At 45.0% G+C, this 23,372-nt stretch overlaps 1 protein-coding gene across 6 annotated transcripts in view; it reads right to left on the bottom strand.

Moving 5' to 3' along the window:
• Positions 1-269: 269 nt before the first annotated feature.
• The window catches only part of dgkh (diacylglycerol kinase, eta), a 37,616-nt gene continuing 14,513 nt past the window's right edge, over positions 270-23,372 (bottom strand). For 3 of the 6 annotated variants that reach the window (XM_068572651.1, XM_068572652.1, XM_068572654.1), the window contains 22 exons: positions 23,315-23,372; positions 20,631-20,793; positions 19,693-19,801; positions 19,188-19,409; positions 18,867-18,958; positions 18,663-18,762; positions 18,252-18,546; positions 17,273-17,404; positions 15,109-15,243; positions 14,862-14,979; positions 14,607-14,717; positions 13,699-13,795; positions 12,139-12,246; positions 10,015-10,128; positions 9,158-9,292; positions 8,882-9,042; positions 8,679-8,784; positions 7,747-7,839; positions 7,502-7,621; positions 7,169-7,280; positions 5,627-5,757; positions 270-3,011 (listed from right to left, as the gene is read on the bottom strand). The exon at positions 23,315-23,372 is cut by the window's right edge and continues 45 nt beyond it. In XM_068572651.1, coding sequence (XP_068428752.1) covers positions 2,925-3,011; positions 5,627-5,757; positions 7,169-7,280; positions 7,502-7,621; positions 7,747-7,839; positions 8,679-8,784; positions 8,882-9,042; positions 9,158-9,292; positions 10,015-10,128; positions 12,139-12,246; positions 13,699-13,795; positions 14,607-14,717; positions 14,862-14,979; positions 15,109-15,243; positions 17,273-17,404; positions 18,252-18,546; positions 18,663-18,762; positions 18,867-18,958; positions 19,188-19,409; positions 19,693-19,801; positions 20,631-20,793; positions 23,315-23,372 — 2,799 coding nt within the window. In that variant the 3' untranslated portion in view covers positions 270-2,924. Of the gene's footprint in view, positions 3,012-5,626; positions 5,758-7,168; positions 7,303-7,501; positions 7,622-7,746; positions 7,840-8,678; positions 8,785-8,881; positions 9,043-9,157; positions 9,293-10,014; positions 10,129-12,138; positions 12,247-13,698; positions 13,796-14,606; positions 14,718-14,861; positions 14,980-15,108; positions 15,244-17,272; positions 17,405-18,251; positions 18,547-18,662; positions 18,763-18,866; positions 18,959-19,187; positions 19,410-19,692; positions 19,802-20,630; positions 20,794-23,314 lie in introns of all 6 variants that reach the window. The other 3 variants (XM_068572653.1, XM_068572656.1, XM_068572655.1) reach the window with 3 other exon arrangements.

Raw genomic sequence — 23,372 nt, 5'->3', positions numbered from 1 at the left:
TGTTTATTAATGACCTTCTAGTCCATCTATGGCCGGTTTATAGATATTTTACTAATAATTTGGTAATCATTAACAAATACATAATACATTTTTATTATTAAATAATATATATAATATAATTTGACAACGCGTACAACAGTAAACTGTTCATAGTGTAATCAGAAAGTAATTGTTATAAGCTGTGATGCAAAACATGCGTAGCATAACTAATAATTAATCAACATCAATAATGCATTATTTCATTGTTTGATTAACTACAGCTCATTAACTACAGACTGACCCTTTATTTTAATGGTTATTATAAAGTATTAGCAACAAAAAAACCTATCCTGTGTCTTGAATTTGATTGATCGGCTTATTGATTTCTTCGAGCCCTGCAGCAAGGCAGCACACTGAGCACAGGAGCCTGAACGCAACTGATTGTCGGCCTGAGCAAGCAGCTCACGTGACTTATTAATATGTTATATTACTTATTCATAGGTTTTCTTAAGGACAGAGCTGCTCCACAGCGCGAGGCAGGGCAGGAGAGAGGTCGCCCCCTGGTGGCGCAGTCCAGACAACACGCGCTCCGGCCCCGGACGCACTCACATTCGATTAGTGTTTAGGATGCGTTGATGGATGATGACAGATGGGAAAAAAACGCGTGCTCGTGCTAAAACGCAGCGCTCGATATTCAGTAAATAGAATAATTTAAAAAAAAAAACACAACTAACTTCGACTTATTCCTCTTAAAAAGGTGAAAAAAGGCAGAATTAAAAACCGACACACAAAGCAACAGATTATTCTCCAAAAAGTGGGGGAAGTTCTTGAAAACGACGTGATAAGATTAGTCGGCAATCGAAAGTACACGATTGCTGATAAAAAGGTACAATATGCCACGGTTGTAGAGGAAGCCACAACGCGCGCGCGCGCACACACACACACACACACACACACACATTGCGATACGTATTAGGTGTAAACACAACAGTCGCGTCTGCCCATTCTACTCATTCGCTTACACCGTCCTACTTTAGTGTCATCTTGGAAGCACAGAGGAGCAAAACTACAAACTAGTCCATAAGAAGAAGAAGAAGAAGAAGAAGAAAAAGCACTCAGATTACGGGGCTTAACTGTTAAAATCTAATCCCCCTAATCTCAGGGGGAAGAGTACATGTACAAAAAAACCCTCTTTCAACGCATTTCTTTTGTTTTTGTGATAAACATCATGTCAGAAAGCTGCAGAGACAGTATCAAAACAAGAGATAAAATATTGCACCATCATTAGAAGACAACAGCATCATCATGTACAAGAGATTAGAACAAAAAAAATACACAATTGTTATGGTGTAATATACACAATCAAATAGTGTACGCTGTTGACAATGCATGCCATGTCAGCAATCTACAAATGCATTAGACTACAACACTTACAAACATGGTTTGCATACACCGGTCTATATATATATACAGTGCATATATGTATATACAAACTTAGCATCACATATAGAAATATACCCTGTAATGCCACCAGTCTTAAAAGAAACTAACAAGGTAAAAGTAGTGTTCTAGCAACGTCTCACTTGTCATTTTTGAAGAAAAAAAAAGAAGAATAAAGCTGCACTCGCAGGCTGCAGATCAACTGCTTCTATTATAATCTAAAACTCATATCTAACTTATTCTCATTAGCGTTAAATACTGTGTTAAACTGCCCGAAAGTTCAAAAGTTGAGGTGAATCGTTACTTCTATGTAATGATATGAGTATTTGCACTTGCATGAAGCAAGGAGTAGAAAGTGCCTTTTAAGTGTTCCTTAAAAAAAATGAAAAGCTCACCACCTTGCAGGTGATGCGGTAATCTTAAATGGATTTAAGAACTAAGACCTGCTGGCCGGTTTAATTTAAGACCTGAACAAAGTCATCCATGTTTCCTTTAGACATTCACTTTGGTACTGATTTCACATCCACAGAGAACGTGTCATTACAAATATTAAATTCCAAATACTCATACCTCATCAAGAGCTTTAAAAGAAGAAGAAGAAGAAAAATAGATATAAACTTCTTATGACTTCTACCAATAGAGCACGTTTCACGCTAAAATGACTGCAAATATGGCACTTTGACACAAACCTTTGACACGCCATCATCATGCAAACCAAAATAAATAAAAACTCGCGAAAATAAAGACAAAAAAAGAAGAGAAGAAGTTGGATTTCAAAACCAAAACGGATGCTTTCAGTAGTAACAAATGGCATCGTAATACTTAAGTCATGTCAAACTTGTTCAAGTGTTATTTTGCACACGAAAGAAAGAAAGAAAAAGAAAGAATCAAGACACTCATCATGCAGTTAAACGTATCTAAAGACGAGCGAGAGGGACGGTATCCCCGCTGCTTATCGGGCGAAAGCCGCACCTCTCCAGGTGACCGGCTACGCTGTGATGTCACGCCCTCGTCTTCATCTTCATCTCCAAGCGGCGGCTTGGATGCATCTGCAGCCTCTGGGACGTCCAGCGGTTGCCTGAAGCTCATGGAAGTCCTGTTTTTTTTTTTGTTGTTGCTACTATTGTTATCCCGTTTGCATACCTGATTGTGCGCTATGAATGGTTATTAACTTAGAAATGGCTCTTTTTTTTTCTTCTCTTTTCTTTGTGTGTGAAGATCCATGAAGTCCTCTCGCGTTGCAAACCGCTTTCCCTCGACTGTCATTTTGGCACCGACGCACAAACGAACACACCGACGTCACCTCGTTAACAACATCACAAAGGCTTTCTCAGCAGAGGGATACAACAAAAAAAAAGAAGAAGAAGAAGAAGAAGAAGAAAATCCAGCTCTCCTCGAATACCTCTCGTCGCCTTCGCTGCCCTGCGGTGCTGCCAAAAACTCCTCCGCCGCTGCGAGGGGAACGTCCGCTTCCCCCTCCTCTCCGGTTGCGTCTGCTTCCCGGGTTAAAGGTCAACCATGGAGGCCTTGGCCAGGTCTTTAGTTCCCTGGAGAATTCTCTTCATATGACCCACTTTCGATATCCCCAGATCCTGTCGGGTGGAGGGAGGAAGAAGAAGAAGCCCAGCACATTAAAAAACGCACTCACGCATTCATGGTGTTACGCTACAACCAAACATCGGCCTTTTAGGGCCACCACACTTTGGTTTAGGCGGAATTAATTGAACAACAGATGGATGGCAAAGTCCTTTTGTGTAGCCGTCCATGACGCACAGAGGACCGCACTCCTTGTCCTCTTCGGTTATGAGTGAAATGTCTGTGGGATGAACCTCCAGGACGTCCAGATGAACTGGAATAACTCCGGTAATCACGTCACTTTTTAAATATATTTTAGGCTGAAGATTCAAATTCCGTCCTCTTTTAGACTCACATGTCTGAATGCTGCTAAAATACAGACTCGTAGTCTTTCATAGTTTCCTCATTTTTTTATATGCTTATATGTTGTTCTCTTTTTTCTTCTTTTTCTCAATTATTTTTACTTTTAAACTGTTTTGCACTTTATTATTACTCACTTTGGACAGAAGAGAAACACACTTTCAATCTACTGTATGTTTGCACATATGAAAAGTTGACAATAAAACTGACTTTTTACTTCTTTTTTTTTAAATAATTACTTTATTGCAGCGTTTTGGTTTGTGACTCAATATTTTTTCTGTGGCTTTTCACAGGTGTAAATGATAAAATGACAGATTTGGACTTTTTTGTCACTTGAGCAGAATAAGCGTGATCAGTCGACGTGGCGTCCTCTGAGCGAGCTGCTGCTGTCATGAGTCGCTGTGGGAGTCCACACACACACACACACACACACACACACACACACACACACATGTTCAGCCTCGGCGGCGCTCTCGCAAAACAGAATGACCATGTAGATTTTTTTCTCTGTGGTGGTAAGCTGTGAAACAAACACATTCAAAGCATAGAAAACATGATTTTCTTCTTATTTTTTTAAAGGTTGATGTGGTACCAGAGTCTGGATTACCAACCACTCGCTCTGGTCTCCTGGTGACCTCAGCAGTCATGTGCTGAATCAAAGAATACATCATTTATATATTCCTTTCGGTAGAGATCAGTTACAACTTTGTTCAGTCGTTTACCCAGAGCTGTGTGAAGGTTATTCTCATTATTCCTTCCATTCTTTTATTGATTAATCAATCAATCATTTGGTCTAAACATCATTAAACTATATATATATATATATATATATATATATATATATATATATATATATATATATATATATATGTATAGAATGAAACAGAACTAGTGAACGTTTGCCTAAAAATGAAAAATAATGCTTGATGAAATGTGAACACATGTCGGCTTTTGAGTTGATGGACTAATGGATGAATCGTTTCCGTCGAACTCAAATGTGTTACAACAAAACGGGAAAGCGACACAGCAAACTGGACAAATGTATGGAAGCCTATTTCCGCCACAAAAATTTAAAATTACGATCCAAAAATAAAAAATACAACAAAAAAAAAAAAAAAAAAATTTTTGTTGTTGTCTTTTTTGCTTGTTTTCGTTGACTTGAAAAAAGGCAAAAAAAAAAAAAAAAGAAGTTTTTTTTGGTCATAATTTTTAAAAATTTATTTTTGTCCTAATTGTTTTTTAATCATTTTTTTTGGTCATAATTTCTTTTCTTTTTTTCATCCTAATTTTCTTTTTTTGGTCATAATTTTTTTAATTTTTTTTTCTCTTAATTTTTTTGTGTGTGTGTGTACGGAAATAGGCTTCCATACGAATGAGACAACTGACGGTGGAATGAGCGTGCGTGCGGGTGTCACCACGCTGACGTCCTGTGGCCGGGGCGCGGCTTTAGAAATCGCGCCCCAACTGATCTCGTCCCATCCCGGGTTCACCGATGTCGGCACTTGCGTCGGCCGATTAGCGACAAGAAATCCCGAGGAAATCCTCGTGTGGGTTCATTTACACGCAGTACCTCCGTTTGACCACCAGAGAGCAGCGACGAGTTCAACTGCATAAAAGGCCAAGTTAAAAATGTCCTACCTCACACTTTGTGATCCTTACGAGGCGATTTCACTCTGGCAAAGTAACCGTGGATGCATTTACTCACAGACGAAAGAAGGAGCAGCTTGTTTCTTTCACTTCTGCTCTTCAGCAGAGGAAGTTCTATCTTTTCTCCTCAATTCAACAAACTCAAGTGGACGCGGTGGGAATTTGTGATCTGTGCATGTTAGCATGATCGTGTAAAAACAAATGACCCAAATGTCTAATTTCATTCTCCTCTCTTTTCTTTTTTTCTTGAAGATTCGTCCCTAGCATATCGCCTGACTTTGCACTTTTGGCTCCTCGACAACCAGCCCAGTTTTGATCCATTCCCTCCCCATCCTTACCCATCCCATCCCAGCTTTCCCCCTCTTCAGGACACACACACACACACAGACACACACAGAGTTAGTGGGTCACAGCGAAGAGTCTTTCACAAAGCAACGACCAGACGGTAAAGAAGCCAAGCAGAGCGATGCAGAGCAGAGGAGGCAAAACGGGGGAGACGTCTACCAGGACAAAGAGCAGAGGAAGACCAGCAGACGAGAGAGAAAGAGTTGATCGTGGGTAGGACGAGACGGTTCACACTGAGGGATCGAGGTGTGTGTGCGTGTGTGTGTGTGTGTGTGTGTACCTTCAGGTCCCTTCTCTCCAGGTGCAGCAGCTCCGAGCCTCTGATGTCGTGTCGGATGAAGGTGTCTCTGTACTCGCCCAGACTCAGCTGTTCCAGCCAGACGCCCACCTCCTCTGTGCCCCATCTTTCCACTACACACACACACACACACACACACACACACACACACACACACCAACACACACACACACGGGGCAGAGCAGAGAGGGGCTCAGGGCGCCTCACAGGTATGCACACACACACACACACACACACACCAAAAGCTCTCACGCTCGCACTTCACTCAACACCGCTTGTCCCATCCGCGCTCTCTCTGGAATATGAATATGATATTTGCGCACACACTCACACGCACACACGCACACACACACAACCCTCACGAATGGGCACAACTTTGTGGTGAATCAATCGCTGAAGGGCGGAAGAGAAGATGGAATAAAGATGGAGGGAGAGCGCCAGAGAGGAAGGGAAGAGGGAGAGCAGTGGCGGCGGCTGGCGGAGGAGGAGGAGGAGTTTTGACAAAAGGCCAAAGGTTGGTGAGAACAAGGCGGCGGCCGATGCCGTTCCAGGAAGACCGGAAGGGGGCGAAGGAGGGGGAGGGGCATGCACATCATCGACCAATATCAGAACACACACACAAGAAAAAGTAGGAAGTGGAAGGGAGGCGGAAGCCTGAGCGGCCTGCAGGAAACGCAGCCTGCGACCAGAGGAAGGCCCGACACTGTTTAACCCCCTTCAGTCTGCTGACGCGCTCCCATTGGTCAGACCGTCTACCCACTTTAGTGCGCCGCAACGCAGAGTCACGTGTTTGTCGTCTGGGAGCCAAGTATTGACTTGATATCGAGAAGAAAAGAAAACAAGATTTAGATGCTCGTGTTCCCGCGAGACATTCGATCCCCCTGCAGGCTTTTTGCTGCAGCCGCGTTCTTCCAGCTGACTTTGAGAAGCCGCGTAGACGGCTTGATGAGAGGATGAATGGAGGAGGGGGAAGTGGGTGGGGAGGGTGCAAGTTAATGGTCAGGACTGTGGGATGTGACACCTCACACACACACCCATTCTGCACGCTGCTCCTACGAAGCCAGACCTTCACGTGTGGACTTGTGGGGATTGTCAGAAGAACCAAGTTGAGTGTGTGTGTGTGTCTTTAACGTGCAGTGTGTGTGTGTGTGTGTGAGTGTAAACACAGTGGTCATACAGCACGAATGACACTCATCGTCCTGCTGACGTGTTTAATAATCTAAAGCGTTTCATTGGAGTGTGAAATGAGTTCTGCGGCCTTCGAGGGCGAGGGACACACAACAACACAACACTAAAACCATCCGCTATACAAATGGAGGTGGAACACTGCCACCAGCTGGACGTTATAAGATCAGCTTCTCATGGTGTTTGCGCTAACACTCCCGTCCCTTTGAATCAAAAAGGCGGTGACTGTGGCCGACCGAGATCCTCCACGGAGGAGGAGGAGGAGGAGGAGGCGTTACTCTGACTTCCTCCCCATCCCTTTGTTGTTCGCTAGAGAGGGAAAAGTGGGCGCAGCCCTACCTGACTGAGGGCTCGTCTTCTTGGCGGCCTTCTCCTTCTTGAACTTGGGCACTATGCGAAACATGCTGCTGCTGCTGCGGCTGTTCCTCTTGCCGTAGCCCAGCGAGTGGTCCTGGTACATAAGCACAGTCAACCTACAGCCTTTCATTTAGCTACTCAGCTCTTCCGATACGTGGAGCCACGTTACACAGAAGGACATACGCCGCATGCGTGCAGGGGGCTTTGTTTTTTTATACAAGTGATGGTCAAACACAATGGTGGGGCATCTACATGTGTGTGTGTGTGTACGTGCGAGGTGTTCAGCAGAGGAGGGGAGGGGGTGGGGGGGCTCACCTCCTCGTCGTTGGGCTGCAGTATGTGGTAGAGCCAGGGGATCTCTCCCAGTTTGCCCAGTTCCAGATCCACGCTCTGCAGAGCACTGGACAGCTGATCCTCCTCTGGGGGGTCCAGTTGCTGCAAAGGACACACACACACACACACACACACAAGAAGTTAAATTAAATTCATATTGAACCAGAAGTATCCTTTAATGTGGCGTGAAAAGTGAAATAAAGTCATTAGCATCAGGGTGAACTCACCAGAGAGACCCGGCCCAGCAGCAGAGACTCGGTCTCGTTGTACAGAGCCTTGACGGTGCTGGCCACCTCGATGGCCGTGTTTCTGGTCAGACTCTGCAAGCGGGACACAACGGTTATTTAGTGTAAGCTCCCACAATGCAGTGTTTCCACTAGGTTTACAGCTTCACTGTAAATAACAATCATTTTGTGACTCCATCTGTGCTTTTATGAATAGTAGAATAAAGAAAATCACTTTCAAGTAAACCAGATCGCTCCATCAGATGAAAAAAAAAAAAGAAATTGCAACTTACTCGCTCAGAACAATTAAAATAAAGTGATATATGTGCAAATAGTAACACATTTTTTAGTCACTACTGTCTAGATTATTGTGCGGAAAATATTAGCTAACATAATGAAAGTGTAAACACTGTAAAATACAACAAACACCGCAGTTAAGATAGATAGATAGATATGTACTTTATTAATACACAAGGGGAAATTTGGTGCCACACACTTTACTATGGAAGCCCATTTTCGCCACAAAAAAAAAATTAGCCCCAAACATTAATAATAATTAAAAAAATAAAAATATATTTAATATAATAATTATGAAAATAAGTGACAAAAATAAATAAATTCATGACTAAGAAAAATATGACTTTTTTCGTGTTTTTCTTCTTCTTCATAAGTCAGAATGTTTTTTTTTTCTGTAGATTTTTTTTTTGGACCCAAAAAAAAGTCGACGAAAAAAAAAGTCCCCAAATTTTTTGAGGGGTTCTAATTTTTTTTTTTGTGGCGGAAATGGGCTTCCATACCATAGAATACACATAACTGTGCACGAACACACAACAGAAAACAAGCAAGCATTGCTTTATATGACAATCCTGGTAGCTGCTTCTCGTATTAGCATGTGGCGCGGTGTAGCATTTAGCGTCGTCGCGCCTCTCGCTCACCTCGGGGAACTTGGGGTGTGTTTTGTTGATGGCGTGGGACGAGGCGTTGACGGCGTGAGCCAGCTCCTGCTCCAGGAACCCGTTGGTCTTGGCGGCCTCGCAAATCCTGTGACGAGACAGGAGCGCCGCTCAGTGGGCTGGCAGATAGATGATGACTGTAAAAAAAAAAAAGCTCAACGCGCGCACGCGTGTGCTCCGCTTACCTCGTGATGAGCTCCTCCGCGGCTCGGGCGCACATCTGCACCATGGCGGCCTCCTCCTCCGTCGCCAGGTCCACCGACTGCTGCGGGTACAGGTGAGGCCGCAGGGGAGGCTTGTCGTACTTCAGCTTGTCCTCCCACGACTTCAGCGTGTTCTCAAAGGCCTGCGGGAGGAGAACGTAAAGGATGAGCGCGTATGACGAGAAGCAAATCTACCAGAACCCCGCCTCCCGCCCCCCTCCCTCCTCCTTTTAGTTTAAACTTCCCACGCGGTCTCACCCGGTCTCTGGTGAGCATCTGCGCTCGGTTCTTGTGCTGGATCTTGATGACGCCGGGCGGCTGGATCCAGGCCTCTCCGTCCACCTGGATGGGAACGCCCTCGTCCCCCAGGATGGTGATCTTCACGGTCCGGCACTGGTTTCCAGGGAGGCAGAGAGGCACACACGCATGACCAGAACTTCTTTTGAATCACTTCTTAAAACCCATTTTTAAAGAATTTGCTTTTAAATGATGTCATCCTTTTATGTTTTTATTTTCTACGGTTCTTTTTGGCTACTTGTTTGGTTTGGTTGTGTTCAATGCCTTTATGGTATGGTCTTTTTTTGGGTCGTGTCTATGCTTTGCAAATCTGTCAAAGCACTTTGTAAACTCTGTTTGTTAAAGTGCTACATAAATAAAGTTATTATTATCAGAATCAGAACCATTTATTGCCAAGTGAGTTTGCTCAAACAAGGAATTTGTCCTGCCGGGAGGTGCACAACATTTAACAACGACAACAATAGCAATGAACATTTAACTCTAAAAATATAGTATATCATACAGATAATACAAAATAAAAGTATAAAAAGTTAGATAAAAGAAGTAAGTAAATAAGTAAAAATATAGTATATTATACAGATAATACAAAATAAAAGTATAAAAACTTAGATAAAAGAAGTAAGTAAATAAGTAAAAATGCAACAAGCAAGTAAAAAACCAATAAACATAATAATTCACGGACTGAAGTTATTGATTGTGTGAAAGTGACAGGTGAAGGGTAAAGTGACGAGTGTATTTATTATTATTACTACACATACACATCTTTATATATGTGTGTATTTTCTTTTCCTCGTGCTGGTTTCGAGGCGCCTCCTCACCTGTGCGATGCGGTGGTGCTGCAGCTTGATGACTCTGGACACGGCCATCTGCATGCTCCCGAACACGGCCACCACCTCCAGGATCTTATCGTCAAACGACGGCGCGCAGAAGATCTGCAGCACGGAGACGACGTCAGCGAGCAAAGAAACACCTTCAGCCCTCTATCAGAACGTCTCCACCTCCCACCCTGCACGAGTCCCTCATGCTTTTCTTACGGACGAAAAAAGCATTTATAAAGCACTAATGTTATACATGGTAACACTTTCTAGGACGCTCATATCTATTATGCATTATAAATATAACTTTAATACATCATAATCTGCATTTGGCATTGTTTAGTTATAGTTAGAAGCACTCGTAAACATTCATAATGCTTTATAACAGGTTATCATCGTTGTAATATATTATTTAAAAATGTATAATGCCTTATAATGTGATTATAAGTTACTTTAAGTAGTTTACTTTAAGGAAAGTATACATTAATTTGATAAAAAAGAAATCTTGCATCGACTTTTTTACTTAAAGCGTCCAATGGCCACGGAGTAACTTATAAAACAATTAAAACAGTGATTATAAATCATTAAACAGATACTGAGAATGTTTTGTTATACACTATGATGCTTCCAAAAATAAATGTCAGTGATTGGCCCAAAAATTATGAACGAATATAATTCTTGACCTCATAAGTCATTATAAAACATTTTTCAGATGATAGTTAAAAGCGTTATGCATTCTTTATCAGTGATTTTAAATATAATCATACTGCTCTATAAGCAAAATATAAGGCGTTATAGAAAGTGTTCCTGCATATATTAATACATCAGAGCTGCAGTTGTGTTTTTTAGAGGAATCTTGACGAGTTTACCGGCTCAATATTAATAGAGGACATAGTATTATGTATGTACATGCACATGTATTAATTGGACATTACCAGGTCTGGATAATCATTATGAGAAAAACGTATATATATATACAAAAATGCTGCCACAATATTGATTGTTGCTTTGAGTCTGTGCGTGACCTTTGTCGACAGAAACCTAAAACATCCGCATCCTGACCCTTCCGTGTAACTGTGAGCCCGTATCGCTGTACATTTCCTCCGTATTCGTCAAAACAAAGCAGACAGGTCGCCTCGTCAGCAGCCCGGAAACACAAATGAATTGTTTCTGAAAGCAGAGGCTCCCGACAAGTCTGCTATCGATCTCTTCCTGCAAACCGCCCGTGAAAAGGTCGACGCGATGCCGAGTCAGCGTCCGCCCGAGGACATACAGAGAGGCTCAAAAAAACAGAAGAAAAGAAAAAATAATCTCTGGCTACATTTCTCTGAGATGAAACGATCCAACGGCGCGCCGCGCTGTCGTGTGTGAAGCGAGTCACTAGATGGAAACCAAAACACACCGAGCCAAGTGTCCCGCGTCCACTGCTGGAGCAGAGGTGGAAACATGTGGACGTCTCCATGTTTGCCGTCAGTGTTTGGGACCAGCTGCGTGCATTTGAACTCTACTTTCCGATAAACTCGCTCTTTGTTTTCACTCTTCAAAGCCGCAGGTCTGCAGCAACGTGTCAAAATGTGCAATTAAACCACTAAACTGATAGCTCTATTGGCGACTAGGACTATGATTTAAAACCATGCATTGTAATGTATTAGTGTGTGTCTGTGTGTGTGTGAGCAATAACTAAATGTCCTCTCCATGTTTCCTCCGCTCCAGCAAAACTGTTACATAACAGCAAATGCACATACTGTATGTGTGTCCAAGGGTAAACTCTGCAGGGGCTCACTTAGGGGTGTGTGTGTGTGTGTGTGTGTGTGTGTGTGTGTGTGTGTGTGTGTGTGTGTGTGTGTGCGTGCAAACTGACTCTAATCCCTCAGCAGCCCTTGTACTCAGGGCCTTAAACAAACAAGCACAAATATCTCTCTCAGCACCTCCAGGCTCTCGGGGGTCACGCTGTCCAGGCAGTCGCTCCATATTTAACCATAAAAAGGAGAGCGAGGTGGATGAGCGTCGGTCCAACCCTCCTCCCCCTTTTTCCCCCTCCCTGAAGGTGCCTCTCGAGTCGCCCCGACGAGCGCTAACCAGCCGGATAGCAGCTCCTCCGGGCGCGCTGCCAGTGCGTGTACTCACGTCGTCCTCCTTGGTGCCGCCCCAGAAGTTGGTCCCGCCCGCGTAGCTGGGAATGTTCAACACTGCGATGCCCTGGAGGCTGGGCAGCGGGATGTACTGGCCGTCACACTGCGGGGAGGACAGAAGATAACCGAGCCGACCAGTGAGTGATGGGAGAAGCCGTGTGTGTGTGTGTGTGTGTGTGTGTGTGTGTGTGTGTGTGTGTGTGTGTGTCCACAGGGGAAAGTCAGGGAGTCAGAACATCAGATCAAACTGTGCATCTAGCGATATGATATATGCATCGTGATACAGTCGTCCTCATTCAATAAGCAATTTATATTTTAAAAGCGTACATAATGGGAATGTATAGAAGCCCATTTCCGCCACAAAAAAAAAAAAAAATTAGGACCAAAAACAAAAAGAAAATAAATCAACTTTTTTTTTTCATTGACGAATTAGGACCAAAAAAAAAAAAGACGACAAAATTTTTTTTAAAAACATCTAAGCAATACATTATTTCATCACTTTGGTTTTACAATACCTTCATTTAAATGTAAATATGGATTTTTCGTACAACAAAACAAGTCACACATCATAGTCCCGTCTTGTTTCAATTCACGTATTCTTTTAATTTAACATTGCAAGCACTGTTTTATATTCAAAGTTTTTTTTGTTGCCTTTTTTCAAGTCAAGATAAGAAAAAAAGGCAACGATAAAGAAAAAAAAGTCGATTCATTTTTTTTTTTGGTCCTATTTTTTTTGTGGTGGAAATTGGCTTCTGTCTGCATGTAAACTATCCATTAATAGTGTTTTTATTTTTTTATTTGACACAGTATCACAAAACATGATATTGTGATACTCAACATATCAAAATGTGTCTGATACCTCTAAAATCTAACATATTTTACAACCTTTTGTTGCTAACTTTTTTTCACTTTAGTCCAATTTTACAGCCAAAGCAAAGAGCAATAAAGGAAAAAAAAAACATTTGTCATAGTATAGTTAAATTTCTGTTGTATAAATGCACATTTAAGACATTTAAGGCATTAAACCGTAACACCTGACTGTTTAAGCAGGTTTCCATCTTCAATACAATTGAATTATTTTCTCTAAAAGGACTTAAATAGTCTCAGCAGACGATTTCAACATTTCTTTCTCTTTCCTTTGACACATTTCCTGACTGGAGAAGCGTGTCAGCAGGCGCGTCCGTCCTCGTCGCGTCCTCACGCCTCGCGAAAACCGTCCAAATCAGCCTCCGAATAAATTTGAGGTGAGAAATAAGCCGCGCGGTTGCGGCATCACGCTTCGCCCCTTCACTGCCGCGACGCCGCCCCGCGACACACGGTGGAGGAGATTAACGTCGCGGCTCGGGAAGAGAGAGACTCTTGAGAAGCGGCGAGGAAACCTCTTCATCTAAATCGCTCCCCGGCTGGGGGCAGATTGCCGCCTCCAGCTGCCCGCAGACGACCAGGTTTCTCGTCCACTCGTGTTTCGTTTCGCGGTGTAAAGCGCGCAGGACGCCGTCTGGCTCGGCGCCGCGCGGCAGCACCCGTGGCCTCCGCCTTTTCTCCCTTTTCTCACCTCGAGCTGGACCTTCTGCTCCAGGTTCTTGTAGGTCCTCTGCAGGAGCTCCTTCGTGCCCAGAACGCCGTACCACATCATGTTCTTGGTGCGACTCCTGTGGTGGAGAAACAAAAGCTTTTTCTTTTTTTTTTTTCACGGGACAGCTGGGAGGAGAGCAGCTGTAAAGCACGCAGACACGAGAAAGGGTTTCTCACTTCGTACAATTATTTATGCATGATAAGCATGAGCAGTGGGGATGAACACGGGATTACTGGGGTTTATAATACAATAAAACAAACAGTATCAGCTTGACTAATCGTGATGAATGGAGCGCATGCGGCACAATACACTTTAATCATAAGTAGGGATAGATATCATTTGGGTTTTTTTCCAATACCGGTGCTAAACCGATACCTTTTTATTGCCAAGGCCATTTTTTTTTCTTCAAATTGAATAATATATTAACTGTTTAAAATATACTATGAATAAATACATACAAAACAGTTTTACTGGCTTTACTGGACTACAGCTTTGTTTCTCCTGCGCTCATGTTGTCTCCCCAGTGTGCTGGTAGCCCCGCCCCCTTGAGCCCCGCCCCCTTGAGCTGCATCCAGGAACATGGCACGCGATTTTAATAAAGTATTGGTCGCATAAAAATATGCAAGATCCCATTGTTTTTAACGTGCGGGTACCGCGCTACCTTCTTAGTTTCTGTATACCGTGCAACATGACAGAGTAGTGTTGAAAAAAAAGTATTTGAAGCTCGGGCGCCGAAAGTAAGCACCGAAATCTGCGTTGTGTTTCAGTCCGGTAAGTACCAGAAGTCTTGGAACCGGTGCCATACTAGCACCGGTTCTCGGTTCCCAACCCTACTCACTAGTGAGGCCTTGTAAACCTGAAGCCACCTGATTGGCTGAGGGACTCACCTGCATTTCTCCGGGTGCTCCTCTCGCTTGTTGTTGAACTCCAGGGAGATCTTGGCGTCCAGGCCAATGCCGAAGTAGTTGTTCATCACACACTTCTCCATGTAGCCCTCTCTGGGTGGAGAAACAAGACACACACACACACACACGAGAAGATAAACAGTCAGGAAGTCCTACAGCTCACTCACAAAAACGACGCATGTGGACGGACGTTCAAGCGGCGACGGAGACGTGGAGGAGACACGCGACGGGACTTACAGGGAGTCGAGGTCGGGGTCGATGAACGGCGTGGCGCCGAAGGGGTCGATGTTAGCCAGCAGCATCTTGCTAATGATGGAGCTGCCGGCGATGGAGGCAGCCAGGCCTGCCCGCAAGCCTACACACACACACACACACACACACACACACAAACACGGACATCTGTCACACGAGGCTGAGCCGAAATATCCCAGCGATCGTCATCATGCGGTTCGTGAAGGTCAAATGGAGAGATTTGGGCGCTTACCGGGGCAGATGATGCGAGTGTTGAGCACGGGCAGGTTCTCCTTGCTGGTGGTGAAGGGCGTGATGGTGAAGGAGCTGTAGGACTGGGTGCTGCGGCTCACCCTCCTCTCCGTGGGGGAACACGGGCTCTTGGCGGCTGGAGACAGAGAAGAAAAAAAAGGTCCCTGTCACTCATAGCAAAGTGTTTCTGAGCGCAGGTTGTTAGCGGTTAGCACAATAGAGGGTACACAATTACATCACTTTTCTTCTGTTCTTTTTTTTTCATGTGATGCCACTCCTCTCATCCCACCAGGGGGCACAACGCCAGCACAGCTGCAGTGAGTGAGTGTGACTGCCATATTAGGGAGAAAACTATTTAAAAAAGTAAAAGCCCTCTTTGATAATGATTGACAATAGTTCATATAATTAGGTTAATTTAGTTAATGTTTAGTTAAACATTTTATTCATATTCAAAACAGTGAACATACTGTGTATTAGTACTTTTATTCTGGCCTTCAGAATAAAAGCAGGGAATGAATAAAAGCAAATTAAGTGATGGAATTTTCGAGAAAATAAACGTGGATTTTTGAAGTGAGGACAAACAGGAGTATTTCAAGCAAACAAATGTGAAGTTTTTGTTGTTTTTTGCTAAATTTGTGAAGATGATGCTTTTATTCTGAAGGATTTCTATGGTTGTTGCTGTCCATGTGCCAAACTGGATTTGTGAGTAACTAAAAAGAAAGGAGAAAAAAAAATAAATGCAAATGTATTTCAGGAAGATAATCAGCTGTGTACATGTGCATACACATACGCTGAAATATGTTTGTCACGTGCAAATATCAGTGTGACATTTGTCTCTTTCAGGACTGAGCGTGCTCAGTGAGGTTGCTCCTCTCCTCTTTTTAGCTTTCAGCTGTTTTTCCGTGCGAGTGCACGATGGCGGCCTCCGCACATCGCGTGTTCGCCGCAGAGCGTCCTCGCTGCTCATGCTGGCCCCCCCGGGGATCCTCCACGGGGCAACACACACACCCACACACACACACACACACAGACGTACACACACACACAGACGTACACACACACACACACAGGCACACGCAGGTTTGGCAAGGCGGAGATTTACTGAAACATGGATTTTACAATCCCTTCAGTTCCCTTGTGATTGTTTTTTGTTTTAAGGGGATTTGTGTCCAGGTCAGGAAGGAGTAAGGAGGCGAGAAGAGGAAGCATAGGGAGGATACATAGCACAGTGGGTTGGACTGATACCTCCTCGTCTTCCAGCGGCTGGAAAATGTGTGGAAGGAAGGAAGGAAGGAAGCGGCCTTATGATAAACAGGAAGAAGTTCTGCCCCGAAGACAATAACACATCCTGTGGCCGTCGCACACACACACACACAAAGAGGCACAATAGACATTCACACATGAGTGTACAAAGCTGCCTGAATTACACAGGTTTAGATATATATAACCAGGCACACGCAGGCTTTATGATTGTCCCGCCGCCGCAGCTTTGACACGTTAAATCTCTTATTATTATTATTATTATTATTATTATTAATAAAAATAATAATAATAAGTCCTCTGTTATTCCTGTTGCAGAGACTGAAGATGCAGGGGTAAACAGCTTGGCCTGGTGCAAGAGATGGAGTATGACAGCAGAGCGGTGCTCGATCTGTGCGCTTTCAGCCCTAATCCTTCAGTTTATTTATGACAGGAAACATGATTTGCGTCAGCAGCACTTTTTTCCCCCCACTAGCTGCGTGTCTGCGTCTCTATACACAAGGGGGCGACATTTAAATCCTGTGTGATCTCCTATTGCACCAATTCACTTCCCAAAGCAGAGTAATCTTAAAAAAGTCGTCCGTTTACGATGAGGAGGAGGGCAACGCTGCGTTATGGAACCAAATGATGGGAGGAGCGACGGTTTGCAGTGGAACAAAGAGAGAAGGAACGCGCTCCAACACATCAGCTATCTTCTTAAAATGGGCCTCAAACCACTAATTAAATTAAATATCTTTAAAGTGGCTGAGAGCGGTGCCAGCTGGCGAGGCGGGACACTTGGAAATCGAAGAGGCGCGGCCGGACAGGTTAAGTGTTTTTTGGAAAGGGCCCAGGATGAAAATGCATCGATGGGAGGGGGAAGAGAGGTCTGCGGGACGTTCGGGGTTCAGAGATTCGGGACTCACATGTCACTGCTTCCAGCTCCTTGGTGTCCTCGTCCTTCTCGCTGTCTCTGTTCTCGTCCTCGCTGTCCTTCCTGAACTCCAGGGGGGACGGCAGCTCGGTGTCGTCCGTGTGGGAGTTCTGCTCGTCCACCACTAAGGAGACGGGCGGGAGGGTTGAACAGAGAGCACGATGCCACACGCCGCCACGCTTTGTGCAGGACAGCCTAAAACAGTGTCTGCGTGATGATAAGCATTCATTTCTGCTCTTATGACAACATAGGATTGCAGTTAACACAAATCCATTGTTTGTCAGATCTCATGTTATGCAATTGAAGGATTTGGGATATTATAAAATATTGCAGACAATGTACAAAGTTAAAGCAAAGTCACTGTGTACAAAGCTTGTTTTCAATACAGGAGTGTGAATGTGATTTTTTTAAAGATGTCTGCAAGTTTACTGTACAAAAAGCTAAAAAAAAAAACAGATTAAAAGAAGATTTATTCCTGTTAAAAGAGTTAAATTATGAAACAACGCTAAAACGAATGTAAGATTGGTCATTTTTGTTTTTTAAAAGGATTGTTACAAGTGTGAATGAAACGTATTTGAAAAGAACTACCGTAAAAGTCGGGTTACAAGCCGCTACTACGGTGGGTTTCTCCGCTGTTGCGAGCTAGCGCTACTGCTAGCTCCCCGCTGCTGCTAGCTCCTCGCTGCTGCTAGCTACTGCCTGCATCCCCGCAGTCTGAGTCGGGGCTGGTCCCGCTACCTTCGGTGGTTGTCGGGGAACTAGCGATGAGCTAGGATGAAGCTAGCGAGGAGCTAGCGGGGAGGGGGGGCTAGCTCGGGAACTAGCAGCAGCACTAACTGGCTACAGCGGGGAGCTAGCTGGGACACCCACCGAAGGTAGTAGCGGCTTGTAACCCGACCTTTACTACGTATATATATATATATATATATGTGTTTGAAGTAGTTTGAGGTGGGTTCTGCCTCCATAACTACCTCTCTCGGCCTGCTCTATGATCTGTCGCAGGGCTTTCTTCAGACTGTTGGCCCGGAGCATCATCTGCTCTCTGCTTTTGAACAGCTGGTGCGGCGCCCCGCCGCCTCCCTTCTCCGTCTCCTCCTCCTCCAGCTTCTCCTTGAGCTCCGTCAGGCTCTCCTCGCTGGCCTCCTCCTCCTCCTCTTCCTCCTCCTCCACGATGGGAGGGGTGGAGTGGGCGAGCGACGGCAGCGCCTGGCTCTCGGAGTTGAGCGCCTGGAGGAGGGAGTCCAGCTTCTCGTTGAGGACGGCACACTGGAGGGAACAAACAGAGGGGCGGATGTAGCGCCGCGGCGTTCAGAGGAAACGTAATACGAAGGGGAGGGCGTGGCCCGGCGATGGATGTCGACCGCTTTGTGTTTGAGGCTTACTTTGAGGGACATGGTGTCGCACTCATCGGAGTTGTCTGCACTTTTTTCGTAGGCTTTCCCCACTTTGGAAACAAAATCCTTCACCGTTTCACACAGGATCCTAAACATCGGGGAGAAAACATTCAGGTTTGGTGGATGGACGAATGGACAAATACATAGCTAGATATATATACATATGTATATATATATATATAGATAACGTACTTGGCAGAGGAGATGACCACAGAGTTCTGCTCCGAGTTGAGGATCTTTGTGAGGTGAGCAGCGACCGAGTCTTCATAGGCTGAAATGTGAAACTGGAGAGAGAACAAACGTCCATGAGTACTTCAAACATTACAACAAACTGAGGACACTATGTCATGAGAAAGGGATTCGTCCGTCAGGGGAAACTCCTCCATCTCTTGAGCCTGAGCTGAGGGGACGCCCCCTCAGCCTCTGGAAGCTCCCGCTGGGTTTGCTGGTGTCTACTGGTGTCTACTGGTGTCTACTGGTGCGCATGAACGCCCGTCAGCCCCCCGCGAGTACCTGGCAGTCGTCGGCGCCCTCGGGCGTGGTGGGGCAGCTGTGTTTGGGCGGGATCTTGATCTCGTAGGTCATGATGCTCCAGCGGTCCAGCATCTTGGTGCTGGCCCTCTCCAACTTCTCCAGGATCTGGGGCAGCTGGGTGTCGTCGTCGCACGAAGGGCCCCAGCCCAGCACCCGGGCCAGATCGTTGCCCGTGCCCAAGGGCAGCACCCCCAGCTGGCACTGAAACACAGGCAGAGGGGGAGTTCATCCCTGCTCCAGTCAAAATGAGATCTGTGTGTGTGTGTGTGTCTTTGTGTAAGCTGGCCGGGGGCCAAGGCAGAAAAAAAGAAGCTCCAACTGGCACATTGGCCAAAAACACATGGCATCTACTCGCAGCTTATTCTGTTCTGGCCAGTTTAACATTTAAAAACCAGGATTATCTGCCTAATATGGTTTTTTGATAGGCGGCTTTCGGGAATGACGTTCAAAGTGCTCCCAATACTTGAGTTCAGTGCGTCGTTACCTGTTTGTGGAGGTTGAGTTTGTCGATCTCTGAGAGGACCCAGCCCACGCTGCCGTCGCCTCCACACACCAGGATGCGGAAGTTGTCAAACTTCTGGAACAGGCGCAGACTGACAAAAACACACACACACAAACACACGTTTTCACATTTTGACCAATGCATTTCTACGACTTTAAACCAAATTTTCATGACTTTAAACCAAATTTCCATGACAAACATGGAGTGAAATCAGTGTGTAAACAGTAAAAAGTGATAAAATGTAGTATTTAAACTAACAATGAGGATTCAAAGCATACAGTAAACCTTAAATGACTCAAATGAATGAGACAATAGTTTGATTAAAAGAATAAACATTTATATAGATGTCTGTATGTATGCTGCTGATATTTTGAGCCTCTTTCTTTTAAAAGCAGATTCATTATTTAAACTCAGCGTAAATGAACTTCATGAACACATGAATATAACACATTCACATGACTTTTACAAAAAGTTTTGGGATTATTTTGAAGGACTTTTCCGGGGCTGGAAATGTCCATTTTAAAATTCCATGACTTTCCATGTTTTCCATGGCCATACCATTTTTAACGTCTTTTCTTTTAAAAGCATATTAATTATTTCAAACTCAGCGTAAATGGACGACATGAACACATGAATATGACATATTTGGTTGACCTTTCCAGAACCTTTTGGGATTAGATTATTTTCAAGGACAATTCCAGGTTTCCAATGACCAAAAGAACCCTGAAATATATACTATACTATATTTTGAGCGTCTTTTCTTTTGAAAGCATATTCATTATTCAAACTAAATGGACGACATGAATAAAACACATTTACACGACTTTTCCAAAACCTTTTTGGGATTCAATTATTTTCAAGGACAATTCCAGGACGTTTTTCGCTTTGCAGCGGTTCCCTGATGAGTTCGTGGCGCTCACCCGAGGTGCGGCCCGCCGTTGACCAGGTCGAACACCTGAGCCGGGTTGAGGAGCTGCTTGAAGCGGCGCAGGAACTTCACCCCCTGGTTGTCGCCGCTTTTGGAGTTGACGAAGACGAGCAGCGGGCTGGCGCAGGACGGCGGGCAGGTGGCCTTCCAGAAGCCTGAAGCGAGTGAAGCAAACTCAATTTCAATCCACCAGAAGGGAAGCGGAGGAAATACCATTTCGTACTGTTGTTGCGTGTCTTGTGTGTCGGCCGGCCTCTGCGCGGTGAGGAGGAGGACGAGCGGCTCCCAGATGATATTCTTCATCTTTACTTTTGTCATGCCGATTGTCCATGGTGTGAAGTTAATATATTAGTTTTTGTGCACGTCTGAGCATGTGCCTTCAGATGTCAACTGAATGTCACATTATGTTTATTTGTTTTTAGACACATTTTTTAGTTTCTGTCTATATTATTTCATGTTGTTTATTGTCATGCACTCAACCAAATTCATTGCATGTGCAACATACTTAGCAATAAATCATATCTGATTCTGAGTATGTACATACAGTATGAATATACTTATTGTGTGTACATACAGTATGAATATACTTATTGTGTGTACATACAATATGTACATACAATATGTATATTCTACATGTTGGGTTTACGTCGTAATCTTTAACGCTTTGGACACAATTTCTGCTTATTTACAGATTTACACATAACAAAATTAGAGTTGAAACATATTTAATTCATTTAAAATACAATTCAGAGCAGCTGATGTGAAAGTATTTACTGTGGATTTTAAGGACAGTCGTCTGTGGTTTGAATAAAATCAGAGCGCAGCTCGAGCAGCGGCATCGCTACACAACCTCATCTCAGACTGAGCGTAATAATGCATGGGAGCGCAGCACATGCCAAAAACACGTGTTTTGCTCCCTCGCGAAGCGCACACTCACACTCTCTCCGACACGCACACACACACACACACACACACACACACACACACACACACACTAATCTGTGGGAGGTAATGCAACAAGAGGTTTCTGCGCTCGCAGCATAATCTGTGCACCCCCACTGTGTTGACAGCTCCGTGCATATGGGGGGCTTCCACCATGTGTGTGTGTGTGTGTGTGTGTGTGTGTGTGTGGCACTGCTATAAACTCCTACCACTCCCTCCTTTCCTCCTCCCTCACCCCTCGCATCCTCTTTCACGTCTTCCTTCTGCTCCCTAATCTCTCTGTCTACCCTCTTCGATTTTTCTTCGTCTCCCCTCTCTCCCTCTCCCTCTCCCTCTCCCTCTCCCTCTCTCTCTCTCTCTCTCTCTCTCTTTCTTTGGGATGTTGTTGTCAGTAAGTAAGAGAAAAAAGAAGGGAAGGGGAGGAGAGTCACAACGCTCCGGCACGTGCCAGAGTCTGCCCATCAGCCAATTACAACCAGACGCCCCCCTCCCTTCCCAGCCTGCATTTGGGCAGAGGGGCACTGAAACGTGAGGAGATGCACACAGAGAGAGAGAGAGAGAGAGAGAGAGAGAGAGAGAGAGAGAGAGAGAGAGAGAGAGAGAGAGAGAGAGAGAGATGAAGGGTTTCTCTTTTTTTCTTTCCCTTTCTTGCGTCTTCTGCTTTTCTCTCGTCCTCCTCCTGTCATCTGGATTCCCCGTCCTCTCTTCCTCTACCTCTCTTTTATCCGCCTCCCAATTAGCCGATGCCAGCTTTTCACAGGCTGTGTGTGCACTGCCCGCGCGCGCGCGTGTGTGTGTGTGTGTGTGTGGGTCCGCGCGCGCGTGTGTGTGTGTGTGTGCACGAGACTCAGCCATGGACTTCCGCAACAGTAATTCAATCACACACGCTTATCCGAGTCTGTCTCGCAGGTGCTGATCTTCATCTAAAATGGGTTTAATGCAGGCTCTGGTAGGCACACACACACACACACACACACACACAGACACACACACTTATATAAGGAGAAGGACAGAGTCGTCACGTATGAACAAAGCAGTACAGACACACACTATGCTGAACAGGGAACCTGCAGGGAGCCTCGGGGGCTTTGCAGCCATCTGCAGAGCTCCTCCCGCTTCCTTTTATGAAATATTACATGATGACGGATATGTGTGTCCATTTTGACAGCAAGTTAGGATTCATCTTATTATGATTCCTCTCTCTCTTTCACACACACACACACACCTCGCCCGGAGATGATTTATTTTCAGCCTTCAGAGGTGTGTGTGTGCCGTCCTGTCACATCGGCCTATTTTTAACCACCTCGCCGCGAAACGAGAAATTGCCAATTTCCTGGAACAAATACCAGCGGCCGGCGCTTCTCTCCCGACGCCACCGACAGGATTTGACAGTGAGATCCGTAACACGAAGAGAGAATAATACAATTGTCCTCTCGTGCGCTCAGCGGTTCACGGGAGAAGCGGGTTGCGGGGGGGGAAAAAGAGACGTTGTGCGCCCGACAAAAGCACGTGAATCATCACACCGCCCCGCTCCTCCCTGCCGTGCGACGGGGAGGAAGAAGGTCAAAGTTCAGGAGGGAAGACGTCGGTCGACTAAATGGGGTGAAATCTCATTCATCTCTGAAATGTAACGATGGCTCAACCTCTGACCCTTTGAGTGAGTCAGCGCGGTTGCGTCGTGTGTGTGTGTGTGTGTGTGTGTGTGTGTGTGTGTGTGTGGGGGGGGGGGCCTACCATCGGAGTCGATGCTGTTGAGAGCCGTCGGCGGGATGATGGAGACTTTGCACTGACC

This window comes from Clinocottus analis, unplaced genomic scaffold, assembly GCF_023055335.1.
Source record: "Clinocottus analis isolate CAN_PGR_092001 unplaced genomic scaffold, fCliAna1.0.p SCAF_12, whole genome shotgun sequence".
NCBI classification, from domain to species: Eukaryota; Metazoa; Chordata; class Actinopteri; order Perciformes; family Cottidae; genus Clinocottus; species Clinocottus analis.
Note: the sequence above shows the minus strand (reverse complement) of the source record. Positions and strands in the feature narration are given on the sequence as shown.